Source organism: Oncorhynchus gorbuscha, linkage group LG06 (assembly GCF_021184085.1).
Source record: "Oncorhynchus gorbuscha isolate QuinsamMale2020 ecotype Even-year linkage group LG06, OgorEven_v1.0, whole genome shotgun sequence".
NCBI classification, from domain to species: Eukaryota; Metazoa; Chordata; class Actinopteri; order Salmoniformes; family Salmonidae; genus Oncorhynchus; species Oncorhynchus gorbuscha.
The window spans coordinates 77,792,550-77,807,312 of NC_060178.1; the positions used below are offsets into that span (position 1 = coordinate 77,792,550).

Here is a 14,763-nt window from a genome sequence, read left to right on the forward strand (position 1 = left end):
TAACCTTATTGGATAGATATACTGTATCTGAAAAACAATTTGTTTTAAGTGCACTATAATGTATCATAACTAGAGCTAAACCACATGATCATGAAAAACTCATTATCATAACTCATACTGATAACTAAGCCTCTACATTCATAATGGAAACAACTTTATTATTTTCATTTGGTCAGGGACTTGTGTTTCCTACTACACCACTGTGTCTGTGAGTCTAAGTACTGAAGTGGGTCTGTGAGTCCATTAAGTCTATGAGTAAATAGATGTGTGTTGTGTTTTGGCCCAGTAAGGAGATTCATGTGGTAACATCAACCAGCTATTGATCTGGCCTTTTGAGTCATGACCTGGCAACTGTCTCCTGACAACCCATCCAGCCACAGCAACAGCAAATCCCTCAACACCTCTCCTTTCCACTGACTGCTGTTCTTTCTCTCTTTATTTCCTTTTCTCCCTCCACTTTTTTCCATCTTTTTTTCGCCTCCTATGCACATTTTTATCTGAGTTGTGCACTTGGCTCTTAAATCTGTCTCTGTCCCTCCTTTGTCTCCATCTTGGACACCTTTTCCCCCCAATAAATATAATTTGCAGTATGAATAAAAGTCCAAATCTGATAATAAAGTCAAAACAAACGGACAGTGAGTTACTTCTGTGTGACGACAGTTTCAAAAGAATTGGAAGGAGAAATGATGGAATTATATTATATTCTCATATGCCTGAGGACAATGATGTTTGAATAGTCTGACATACTAACTACAGACGGAGAGTAGCCTTACAGTATATGTCAGACTAACGTTGGAGCAATGTTTGGAAAGGTTGATATTACAACGCTACTCAATGTCAATCGTACTGAGTGATGCATATCGTCTTGTTCCAGCGTGATGAACAGCCCTGTCAATGGGAAGTCTTGTTCGCTAAGGAGGGAATGCAAATCTGAATCAATTTAGCAATTCATAGATAATTCGGATGTAGTTCAAGGATATAATTTGGCTTGTGACAAAAACAAGATCTAGCCTAATTTACAGTATGACACAAAATACAGTGGGGCAGCCACCAATTGTGTTAGTCAGCCACCAATTGTGCAAGTTCTCCCACTTAAAAAGATGAGAGAGGCCTGTAATTTTTGTCATAGGTACACTTCAACTATGACAGACAAAAGGAGAAAACCAATCCAGAAAATCACATTATGGTAGAAAATAAATATTTGGTCACCGACAAACAAGCAAGATTTCTGGCTCTCACAGACCTGTAACTTCTTCTTTAAGAGTCTCCTCTGTCCTCCACTCGTTACCTGTATTAATGGCACCTGTTTGAACTCGTTATCAGTATAAAAGACACCTGTCCATGACCTCAAACAGTCACACTCCAAACTCCACTATGGCCAAGACCAACGAGCTGTCAAAGGACACCAGAAACAAAATTGTAGACCTGCACCAAGCTGGGAAGACTGAATCTGCAGTAGGTAAGCAACTTGGTTTGAAGAAATCAACTGTGGGAGCAATTATTAGGAAATGGAAGACATACAAGACCACTGATAGTCTCCCTCGATCTGGGGCGCCACGCAAGTTCTCACCTTGTGGGGTCAAAATTATCACAAGAACGGTGAGCAAAAATCCCAGAACCACACGGGGGGACCTAGTGAATGACCTGCAGAGAGCTGGGACCAAAGTAACAAAGCCTACCATCAGTAACACACTACGCCGCCAGGGACTCAAATCCTGCAGTGCCAGACGTGTCCCCCTGCTTAAGCCAGTACATGTCCAGGCCCGTCTGAAGTTTGCTAGAGAGCATTTGGATGATCCAGAAGAAGATTGGAAGAATGTCATATGGTCAGATGAAACCAAAATATAACCTTTTGGTTAAAACTCAACTCGTCGTGTTTGGAGGACAAAGAATACTGAGTTGCATCCAAAGAACACCATACCTACTGTGAAGCATGGGGGTGGAGACATCATGCTTTGGGGCTGTTTTTCTGCAAAGGGACCAGGACGACTGATCCGTGTAAAGGAAAGAATGGGGCCATGTATCGTGAGATTGAGTGAAAACCTCCTTCCATCAGCAAGGGCATTGAAGATGAAATGAGGCTGGGTCTTTCAGCATGACAATGATGCCAAACACTCCACCCGGGCAACGAAGGAGTGGCTTCATAAGAAGCATTTCAAGGTCCTGGATTGGCCTAGTCAGTCTCCAGATCTCAACCCCATAGAAAATCTTTGGAGGGAGTTGAAAGTCCTTGTTGCCTAGCAACAGCCCCAAAACATCACTGCTCTAGAGGATATCTGCATGGAGGAATGGGCCAAAATACCAGCAAGTGTGTGAAAACCTTGTGAAGACTTACAGAAAACGTTTGACCTCTGTCATTGCCAACAAAGGGTATATATCAAAGTATTGAGATTAACTTTTGTTATAGACCAAATACTTATTTTCCACCATAATTTGCAAATAAATCCTACAATGCCAGACGTGTCCCCCTGCTTAAGCCAGTACATGTCCAGGCCCGTCTGAAGTTTGCTAGAGAGCATTTGGATGATCCAGAAGAAGATTGGAAGAATGTCATATGGTCAGATGAAACCAAAATATAACCTTTTGGTTAAAACTGAACTCGTCGTGTTTGGAGGACAAAGAATACTGAGTTGCATCCAAAGAACACCATACCTACTGTGAAGCATGGGGGTGGAAACATCATGCTTTGGGGCTGTTTTTCTGCAAAGGGACCAGGACGACTGATCCGTGTAAAGGAAATAATAAATGGGGCCATGTATCGTGAGATTTTGAGTGAAAACCTCCTTCCATCAACAAGGGCATTGAAGATGAAACGTGGCTGGGTCTTTCAGAATGACAATGATCCCAAACACACCACCCGGGCAATGAAGGAGTGGCTTAGCCAGTCTCCAGATCTCAACCCCATAGAAAATCTTTGGAGGGAGTTGAAAGTCCGTGTTGCCCAGCAACAGCCCCAAAACATCACTGCTCTAGAGGAGATCTGCATGGAGGAATGGGCCAAAATACCAGCAACAGTGTGTGAAAACCTTGTGAAGACTTACAGAAAACATTTGACCTCTGTCATTGCCAACAAAGGGTATATAACAAAGTATTGAGATAAACTTTTGTTATTGACCAAATACTTATTTTCCACCATAATTAGCAAATAAATGCATTAAAAATCCTACAATGTGATTTTCTGGATTTTTTTTCTAAATTTGTCTGTCATCGCTTCAGTGTACCTATGATGAAAATTACAGGCCTCTCTCATCTTTTTAAGTGGAAGAACTTGCACAATTGGTGGCTGACCAAATACTTTTTTGCCCCATTGTATGTGTTATTAGAGTCAGGTTATTATGTCACAAATGATGTTTAACTATGCTAATACATAATCATAATAATACTTAGTAGTATGTAGTATGCCTTGTAGGACTCAAGAATTACCTCTGTCTGATTTGTATGCAGTTTATTCCCCCTTTCCCACTCTCTCACTCCTTCTCTCACTCCCTCTCCTTCCCTCCTCCTCCCTCTCTCCCTCCCTCCCTCTCCTTCCCTCCTCCTCCCTCTCTCCCTCCCTCCCTCTCCTTCCCTCCTCCTCCCTCTCTCCCTCTCCTTCCCTCTCTCCCTCTCCTTCCCTTCTCCTCCCTCCCTCTCCTTCCCTCCTCCTCCCTCTCTCTCCTTCCATCCTCCTCCCTCTCTCCCTCCCTCTCCTTCCCTCCTCCTCCCTCCCTGCTCCCCAGCCTCTGCCTCTGCCTGGGTGAAAAATTGGGTGCATTTCCCTGATAGGCCGTGTGGATGTGGGGAGTGTAAATGGCTAATGAATTACAGATGAACATTGATGCAAATTAATCTTCCTGATGTACCTCCCTGGGTTATATGGCAGCCATTTAAAAGTTTAATCAATACACCAAAGTTGAGAACATGCAGCCGCTGCAGTAAACAGGGAGAAGGAGGAGGGGAAATGGGGAGGCTTGATTCCAGGGCATGCATCATAATGACAGGTATTTATGTTTAATGGACTAAATATTTTTTATTGGAAAAGGACAAATTTAAGTGTGTAAGTTATTCTCTGGGCTTTTCCCTCGTGAGGCCTGCTGAGAGTTGGATGCCACCTTCTTTGTTAAGATGCACTGGGCTAATGGGCAGGGTTGAACACAGAATTAAATAAGTTATATTAAGTTATATATTATATTATATTCTTTATTACTCTTTCATCATGATGATCTACTGTAGGTCTTGTATATTGGTAGGTAAAATATTTATTCATGAGAATGGTTTCAAGGTTTATTCCATTTCACCTGGCAACTCTGAGGACTATACAGTATAATACTCCCTATTCATAATGGTCAATTCAAAGTCAGCCTCTTATCTCCTTGTCCCTAACAACAACATCAACAGATGGCTTTGATCATAAGTAGATCTGTAGTCTTACCCGGGCTATGCCTGAGATTCCAACACGTGTGTTTGTCAGGAGCTGTCAGTAGTTTGTGGTTTGCTCAAACCTGACAACACACTAGACTAGCACATGGGATCTGACCTGTTGATCCGTGGCCCAATTCTCACACACGCATGCACGCACGCACGCACACACGCACGCACGCACACACGCACACACACACGCACACACACACACACACACAGGTCCTTCTCTCATTTGATTTAATAACTGATATAATCCAGGGTCTACGTTTAATAAGTTCCAGCCTCTCTCTCTCTCTTTGTGGATATTTATTATCTGTAGAGAGTGAGGGATACTTATTAGCTAAGCTTTTCACTTCAGAAATACCTCCGTCGGCAGAGGTCCAGACACAGTATTGCTTTACAGGTAGTAAAGTACACCAAGTAATCACCTAGTAAATATGACTTTTATTCTTCTTTTCTCTTTTTCCCTTTTCATAGCGGCTACTTTTTAACGTTCTTCCTTTAAAAAAAAAATTTTCATGCTTGCACCTAGCAACTGTTTGTCATAATGGATATACAGATAATCAGAGATCTTCTGTACCACCAACACACACCGAGCATATTTACATATCCTCATCATTATAATTTGACTAGCTGTCCATTTGTGGCCGTATGTATCAAGTGGCTCAGAGTAAGAGTACTGGTCTAGGATCAGGTTACCCCTGTCCATATAAACATATTTATTGTGACCTGAATGGCAAAGCTAACCTTAAAACGAAGCACTCCTACTCTGAGATGCTTGATTCATACAACCCGTAATGTGTGTTTGTGAGACATGGGGGGGGGGGTATCCATATAAACTGAACAACTTATAAAACGCAACATGTAAAGTGTTGGTCCCATGTTTCATGAGCTGTTTCCCTTTTATGGGGCTCCCCAGTGGCTGGGCCTTAGCCCTCCCAGGCACAGCCGTGCCCCTGCCTAGTCATGTGAAATACATAGATTAGGGCCTAAGGAATTTATTTCATTTGACTGATTTCCTTCTATGAGCTGTAATTCAGTAAAATCTTTGAAATTGTAGCATGTTACGTTTGTATTGTTTTTCAGTATACAGTACATTCGGAAATTATTGACTTTTTCCCCGTTTTGTTACGTTACAGCCTTATTCTAAAATTGATTAAATTAATACAAATCTCATCAATCTACCCATAATACCCCATAATGACAAAGCGAAAAAAGGTTTTTAGAAAAGTTTTCAAATGTATTAAAAAAATAAAAAACAGAATTAACTTATTTACCTAAGTATCAAACCCTTTTCTATGAGACTCGTAATTGAGCTCAGGTGCATCCTGTTTCCATTGATCATCCTTGAGATCTTTCTCCAACTTGATTGGAGTCCACTTGTGGTAAATTCAATTGATTGGACGTGATTTGGAAGGCACACACCTGTCTATATAAGGTTCCACAGTTGACGGTGCTCAGAGCAAAAACCAAGCCATGAGGTCAAAGGAATTGTCCGTAGAGCTCTGAGACAGGATTGTGTCGAAGCACAGATCTGGGGAAGGGTACCAAAACATTTCTGCAGCATTGAAAGTCCCCAAGAACACAGTGGCCTCCATCATATGTAAATGGAAGAAGTTTGGAACCACCAAGACTCTTCCTAGAGCTGGCCTCCCAGCCAAACTGAGAAATCGGGGGAGAAGGGCCTTGGACAGGGAGGTGACCAATAACCCGATGGTCACTCTGACAGAGCTCCAGAGTCCCTCTGTGGAGAACAATCTCTGCAGCACTCCATCAATCAGGCCTTTATGGTAGAGTGGCCAGACGGAAGCCACTCCTCAATAAAAGGCACATGACAGCCCTCTTGGAGTTTTCCAAAAGGCACCTAAAGGACTCTCAGGCCATGAGAAACAAGATAATCTGGTCTGATGAAACCAAGATTGAACGCTTTGACTGGAATGACAAGCATCACATCAGGAGGAAACCAGGCACCGCTCATCACTTGGCCAATACCATCCCTACGGTGAAGCATGATGGAGGCAGCATCATGCTGTGGGCATATTTTTCAGGGACAAAGTACAGACAGATCCTTGATGAAAACCTGCTCCAGAGCACGCAGGACCTCAGACTGGGGCAAATGTTCACCTTCCAACAGGACAACGACCCTAAGCACACAGCCAAGACATAGCAGGAGTGGCTTTGATCGAACATCGATCTACTCTGGAGAGACCTGAAAATAGCTCTGCAGCGACGCTCCCCATCCAACCTGACTGAGCTTGAGAGGATCTGCAGAGAAAAATGGGAGAAACTCCCCAAATACAGGTGTGCCTAGCTTGTAGCTATAATCATTGTCAAAAGTGCTTCAACAAAGTACTGAGTCTGAATGCTTATGTAAATGTGATATTATTATAATATTTTTTTAAATATAAATTTGACAACATTTCTTAAAACCTGTTTTTTTTGCATTATGGGCTATTGTGTGTACATTGATGAGGAAAAACAACAATTTGATCAATTTTAGAATAAGGGCTGTAAACGTAACAAAATGTGGAAAAAGTGAAAGGGTCTGAATACTTTCCGAATGCATTGTATGTCCACATATAGTCTGCCAAAGTAGTGACTCAATCACATGATGTTGTGCTGGCCTGATAAAGGGACAGCGGGAGATGGATAGTGTCCACTATAATAGGCCAGGCTCATACGAGGCCGTGCCCAAGCCCCATAACTCATTCTCTCACACAGCCTTATGGATGCCTGCCTCCAGACCCTTTGTCTTCTCCCTTCCATATTATTTCAGCCCTTTGAGATAATACGGAAAGTTTAATTGCATTGTTAATTGATTTTTTTCTGCACAGCATTATTACCCCTGATGGATTGTGGCACTGATGAAAACGTTGGTTGGCCGGAGGGATAGCGTGGGAGAGAAAGGGGAAGGGAGAAAAAGAGAGGAGATGGGAGTAGAGGAGAGAAAAAGAGGAGGGCGGGAGAGGAGAAGAGGAGAGGTAGAGAAAAATAGAGGGGATAGAGAGGAGAGATGTGCCTGGTAGAGAATAGATAACCTTGATGTTAAGAGCTACATCCTTCGGATATGTCTTTCCTTGACATATTGATGGCCCTTGAAGAGAGAGGAGCTGATTGTATGCAGGGAGCAATCATTAAACCCACTCCAGCTCTCCCCCTCCCTCCCTCTCCCTTTGTCTCTCTCTCTCTCTCTCTCTCTCTCTCTCTCTCTCTCTCTCTCTCTCTCTCTCTCTCTCTCTCTCTCTCTCTCTCTCTCTCTCGATTCATTTGTTGATTTACGTAGAGGTCTTTGTTGAGCAGTAGGTCTCACTAGCTTATGGCTGTAGTGATTCTTCAATCCCTTTAACTGACTTACTAAACCTCTCCTTCCTATGCGCAGTTGTAACTTCATTTCAAGGTTTGTTATCTGTTGTGTGTCATAGTGATTTCTGTGTATGCAGTTGTTGGTTGTGTATTACTTGAGTGAATACAATATACTTTACTCCCCTTTAAAGAAGGAGCTATTGTAATCCCCTACTATATAGATACTGTAGTCCCCATTTAAAAAATAATATAGATACGCTACTTCCCTTTAAGAACAGTAGAGATACTATACTTCCCTTTAAGAAGAGTAGAGATACTGTACTACCCTTTAAAAAGAACAACAAGGTGCAGGGTGTGCGTGACATTCTGTGCAGAACAAAGGCCTGAGTGTTCGTTTGCCAGAGGATCCATGATGGAAACATTAGCTTCCCACGTCAATGATCTAATCTGTCACTTTAATGGGTGTTCACTGTTCTCAGGGATCTCTCTCTCTCTCTTTTTGTGCGTGTGGGCGTGCACGTGCATGCATGTGTGCCTATCTGTGTCAGTCAGTCATGGGACACAGATAGTATATCCATGACACCAGTATCAGCTCATCAAACTGTTCCCACTGGCCTGAGGAGGCCTCATAAGGAATTATGTAAGTCTTTGACTTCTTCTCCTTCTACCTTCTTTCTCTCTCTCACCATCCTCCAATAATATGTTGGAGTCTAGCTGTTGGGGGACTGATGGAGTTAGGGGTGTGTATAGTAGCCTGCTCTTTATCACACTTCACAGCCTGCCAGGTTATACTGAACACATGTGCACGCACGCACGCACGCACGCACGCACACACACACACACCCTGCAGCCAGTCGTTGGCTAGGAAAGCAGACTCCATCTCTTTGTTTTCTCATCACTCTCTATCTATCTGTCTATCTTCTCTGCTCCCCCCCCCCCACCACTGTCTGGCATCCTCTGGCATGCCCAGATGTCTCTGTTTAAAGCACTGTGGGAGAATCAGAGCTCACAGCCCTCTGATTGGTGCTAGGGAAACTTGGATCAGGGATTTTGAGCAGTCATCAATTTGTGTACTGTTGACCCACAATTTGTTTGTAACTAATTTATTTGATCCAGCCCTATTCTAAACAAATAATTGTTCTTGTATTTCTTCGTGAACTGTCAGTTGTCACTCTACATCTTAGTAGGTAACCTGTGAAGTGCCCTAGCCTCCTTGCTATATCTCTCAAGGGGTCTATGTAGGGTATGTGAAGGGCCCTAACTCCAGACCTTGGGCTGTGTAGGTAACATCTAAAGGTCTGTGTCCTTCAGTAGGTAAGCTGTGAAGGGCCCATCACTCCTCTGATCACAGTGCTATAAGACCATGTGGAGCCCAGTCTCCCACCGTGGCACCTGTATCCCCAGGCAAACTGTCTGAACCGGGCAGGGAGCAGGCATGCAGGCAGGCAGGCAGGCAGGCATGGGGATTTTATCGGAGGTGACAGCTCCTCACACTTGAGTGTTTGGATCACCTCAAGTAGCTGGGCTATGAGGGGAATGAGAGCCGCTCCACTACAAAGTCCAGATTTAGATTGACTGAGCTTGTCCCCGGGCCTGTGTTCTGCACTGCTCCCCAACCTGACACAACACACACATTCACTACCGCTGGGACGAAGACTGCTGCACTGAACTGACATCAGGGGTTGTGCGTGTATGTGTGTGTGTCTCTGTGTCTGTGTGTGTGCATGTGCGTGTGTGCCTGTGTCCATTCAAGTTTGTGTGTGCGTGTGCATGTGTGTGTATATATATATTAGTGGGGCTACATTGAAGACAGAGAGTTAGAGAGCGGTGGTGTGTCAGGTTTGGTTAGAATGGCGGTTGGCGTTGGAATATGCTTTGCACTAATATGGCACCAGTATCTCTGTCCCCATCTCTGCTTTCTGTCACTATGTGCCATTCTGGTCCCTGTCTCTCTTCTGCCCTGACAATGTCTCCTCCGATTAAGTGATTGGCTATATCGCTCTGAGCTCCCCTCAACTGTTTCTGACATCCTTACCCTCTCCTTTCTTCTGCTCTCATTTCCTCTCCTCTCATTTCCTCTGCACTCCCCCTTTCTCCTCTCCTTTCCTCCCCTTCCCTCAGAATAGAATACAACTTTATTGTCCATCTGTTACAACCTCCTCTACTAATGCTCTTGATGTCTATTTACGAAGTGTGTTGATATCAGAAGACGTATCTGTCCTTCTGTCAGAGGGTCGTTGACAGCGCTAAAGCCACTTGTCCTTGCCGAGCGGTGACACCTAGCTAGCTGTAGCTGCATCTCCGCCGCATTCGTCAAGTAGTGCTCTGCTGAGCGCTGTGACATTTACATTTACATTTACATTTAAGTCATTTAGCAGACGCTCTTATCCAGAGCGACTTACATAGAAGGCCACTCTAGGACAGGTTATGGACTGAGTCGACCATTTTGTTTTACAGTGTAACCCTTGGAGGAATAGCAGAGGGTAAATGAATTCCTTTGTTGTAGTTATTTTGTTTTTACAAAGCTACTAACTCGTACCATATTGAATTTGATGAATGAAACAGTTTTCACCTTGTCTTTAGATTAACGGATATATGATAAATAAGAATATAAACGTGTGGATTTTCATTGTAGCTTTTTTGTTGATGCAGACATTGATTGGATCAATGAGCCATACAGTAGGTTCAGCTTTGTTGTTTAGGGCAAGTACAAACATCTCCCATATGTTTCTCTACACATCTTTGGTATAACATTATGAATTGAAAGATTATGTCAAGGCCATGGGTCATTTTACTATATGTTGATATTGATTGTGATACATAGCAAATGAATGATACATCAGTAGTCATATGAAAATGCAACACACACACACGTGCATGTGTATGTGTGTATGGGTGGAGTGGAGGCAGGGCGAGGGTTGTGGGCTTGTTACTGTCTAGACATCGCCCTGAGGCCAAATGCTGTTTCCCCCGCTGTTCCTCAACTTGAGAAGGATACTCATCACACACACACACACACACACACACACACACACACACACACACACACACACACACACACACACACACACACACACACACACACACACACACACACACACACACACACACACACACACACACACACACACACACACACACACACACCACAGATGGGATAAGACAGATAGTGACAGATAATAAAACATTATAATAATCATATCTATCTATAAACAATCTATATACAGTGTGTGCAAATGTAGTAAGATTAGGGAGGTAAGGCAATAAATAGGCCATAGTGGCGAAATAATTACAATTTAGCAATAACACTGGAGTGATAGATGTGCAGATGATGATGTGCAAGTAGAGATCCTGGGATGCAAAAGAGCAAAATAAATAAATAACAATATAGGGATGAGGTAGTTGGGTGGGCTATTTACAGATAGGCTGTGTACAGCTGAAATGATTGGTAAGCTGCTCTGACAGCTGATGCTTAAAGTTAGTGAGGGAGGTATAAGTCTCCAGCTGGAGCGCGTGCTACGGATGGGTGTTGCTTTGGTGACCAGTGAGCTGAGATAAGGTGGGGCTTTACCTAGCATCGACTTATAGATTACCTGGAGCCAGTGGGTTTGGCGATGAATATGAAGAGAGGGCCAGCCACTGAGAGCATACAGTTCGCAGTGGTGGGTAGTACATGTGGCTTTGGTAACAAAACAGATGGCACTGTGATGGACTACATCCAATTGGCTGAGTAGATTGCTGGAGGCTATTTTGTAAATGACATCGCCAAAGTCGAGGATCGGTAGGATAGTCAGTTTTACGAGGGTATGTTTATCAGCATAAGCGAAGGAGGCTTTGTTTGCGAAATAGGAAGGCAATTCTAGATTTAATTTTGGATTGGAGATGTTTAATATGAGTCTGGGAGGAATAGTGATGCTAGATGGGCGGGCTATATAGAATGGCTATAAACATCAGGTTTAATCCATCCACAGGTAAATCTGAATTGGACCAGCATTTTAATATTCTTCTTCTTCCACTTTCAGGTGTGTTCGCCAAGTGCCATTACGTCTACTATGGAAAGCATTCGGAAGGCAACCGATTCATCCGCAATGACCAACTCTGATGGACCGACAGAGAGACGCAAACACACGCACACAAGCTTCATTATACAAGTCGTTAAATAAAAATTCAAACATCTTCATTAAAATGTCTCTTCCATAAACTATACTGTCACTCTCAGACCCCAGTGCTGGGGCCGTATCTATCAAGCTTCTCAGAGTAGGATTGCTGATCTAGAATCAGTTTTCGATCATGAATGAGATTATATGGACAGGGGGGACCTGATCCTAGGTCAGCATCCTTCTCTACGCTTTATGAATACGGGCCTTGTAGCGTAGTGGCCTGGTCTCCTCCTCCTCCGCTGAGCTGTGGCTGGCTCTCCTGTCAGCTCCACTCTCCTGCCCCAGAGTGAACATTGACACTCACGTTGACATAATTGCATTCAAGCAGCAGTGCTCCACATAAACACAACCATATACAAAAATGCATGCATGCATGCACACGCACCCACAGAACTGTTCACGCAAGTGCAAGCACTCTCTCTTTCACACCCACCCAAACAACACACACACACACCCCGTGGCCACAGTGATGGACAGCTCCAGCCAAGCGGCTGATTTGACAGCCACAGCAGCCATGATGGATCACCCGTCCCCTACCGCCACTCATCAGGGGTCAGAGGTCAAACCTGATGCCTCACTGGGCCTGTGTGAGTGTGCATGTGTGAGGGGGACTGGGGCGTAATGATGTATATTTCAAAACGTAAGCATACAGTAAATTTCACTTTTAGAGTGTCAGTTAGGAGAAAGAGATACAACATAAAACAAATAAAGTTTTTAAAACCTTTACAATTCCCACCCCTATGCCCACCTATAGATACATGATATAAGATAGGTAGATGTTTACACCTGACACATGTCCATCTTCTCGAAATTGGGGCTTGAGAATGTTAACAGAGGGGATTAGAGAGAGGGTGGGGGCAATGTCAGACAGGAGAGGGGGAGGATGAGAGCTAAACTAAAGTAGAGGAAAGTTAGGATAACTTTTCTCAAGGAGTCCAACCTTGTGGTTCTGAAGCTGTATTTGAATGGATACAGGGCTTGCCTGCAAGAGTAACAACACTTACCATATGTGTTTAGAGTTATGCTGTTGGCAGATATATTTTACTATGGTCTGTTAATCCGTTTAGTATTCAATTATTGCATGATAATGTACAATTTGAAGAGATGTTATATTTTCAAATGCATAATGGAAAGAGAATCCAACATTCCAAAACAAAATAAATTAAGATTAGAGACCAAAGAAACATTCAACCTCTAACACTGTCAAATAGTTTCACTAAATTAGGTTTGCTAAATTCTGGTACCAAAATGTCCAGGTTCTCCAGAAATCCTAGTTGGAGGGTTCCTGCTCATTCCCTCCTGTTTGCGTTGATCTTCCAACCGGGATTTAATGACATTTTGGGGATGGTTACCAGAATTTTGCACCTCTGAATGTTCTACTGAAACTGAGATTAATAAATTCATTTTAATATCATCAATATCATTAGTATGGAATTAATAAATGGTTAGTTCATTGTGATTTATGAATATTACCTAAATGGGGTTATGAAGGATTCAGAAGGCATGCTTTTAACATATTATAGCATCATAGTTAGGAACTGTATTCCCACATCTATAAAATGTATGGTCATCTAAAGTATTTAATGTAGAGTGGAGCTTCATAGTTACGTGTTGACATGTGTACCTTAAAAATGATTCGGCAATGATCATGTATTCTAAAAACATATGTTCCATCATCATTTGTCGCAATAAAGAAAGTTAGGCAAAATTAAATTAAAAATAAAACCATTACACATGTAGCAATGATTCTTTTGGCGACATTGCTTTTGTGAAATAAACCTGGAAACCTGCCTAATGTCATCTTATTATCTGCAATTTTGAAATGAGGCAATGCTGTTTTAGATGATCCCAAGTACATTTTGTATTACCCTTTAAAGGTCACTCTACTTTTATTGATTAAAACATTTTACTTGAGCTGTGTTGCTCTGTGTCTACATGGTTATTGGAAATGTCAAATTGCGTCATTCACATATTCCATCAAATTTGACTGAATATAATACATGCTTGTTATTGGTCCAAATCATATTCTAATGTTGAGGTCTGGACAGCCACTTCGCTCCACGTCGTCTCTTTTGTTTTGACATATTCGCCTGCACTTCTACTCAATTACCGTCTCCTTCTCCTGCTCCTCTATTCCTGTCATTACTGTAAGAGGTAACTGTCTTCCACATTAGCCCAAACAGATCAGGGGGATGTGGTAGGGAGCTTCAGTCCCGCTTATCAATCTAACAGACAGACAGATGACAGAAAGGTCAAAGATAGCCCCACACTGTATGTTCAGGGTGTGCGTGCGTGTTTGCGTGGATCCGTGTGTGTTCCTGCGTACGTCTGTGTGCTACTTCCTCCTACGAGACCATGCATCTGTAACGTTGGGTAGGCCGGTCACTAGTGGCAGCGTTTCAGAATGACAAGGTTTATTTGTGCGTGTTGTGATATGTTCAGAGGAAACCGGCCCTGACAGCTGGTGGAGGCAGGAAGAGGGGAGCCACAACAAGTTTCCCCCGCCCGGCAACACAAAATGTCATCCTTCCCCTGGCTGCTTCTCTCCTCACCCTCCCCGCCCGCGCCAGCCCAACCATCCTGCTGAAAAGAGCAGACATTTAAAACTTTGTGACATGTGTCACAGGCACTGCCATTGAGCCAGTGCTGCTGACGGAGCTGGAATTGACAGGCCGGGAGCCACCGGAGCTGGCTGGAGGACACACCGAGTTTGGTGTGTGTCACTTCCCATCCTCGTCAGAGCACAGAGCACAGCCGCATCCCCAGCACACAAACTACTGCATTATGAGATGGGCAGGGAAGGCGACAGTGTGCAGCAGCGTGTAGACATCTGCCTTACTGACATAAACTTTGTGTGTGTGTGTGTGTGTGTGTGTGTGTGTGTGTGTGTGTGTGTGTG

The 14,763-nt window shown here is 43.3% G+C and overlaps 1 protein-coding gene across 1 annotated transcript in view; it reads left to right on the plus strand.

Moving 5' to 3' along the window:
* Nucleotides 1-13,655, plus strand: part of LOC124038360 (leucine-rich melanocyte differentiation-associated protein-like) — a 446,453-nt gene extending 432,798 nt beyond the window's left edge. Inside the window, exon 7 of the mRNA XM_046354146.1 lies at nucleotides 11,727-13,655. Within this exon, the coding sequence (XP_046210102.1) occupies nucleotides 11,727-11,806 (80 nt within the window). The 3' untranslated portion in view covers nucleotides 11,807-13,655. The remainder of the gene's footprint in view (nucleotides 1-11,726) is intronic.
* Nucleotides 13,656-14,763: the final 1,108 nt, after the last annotated feature.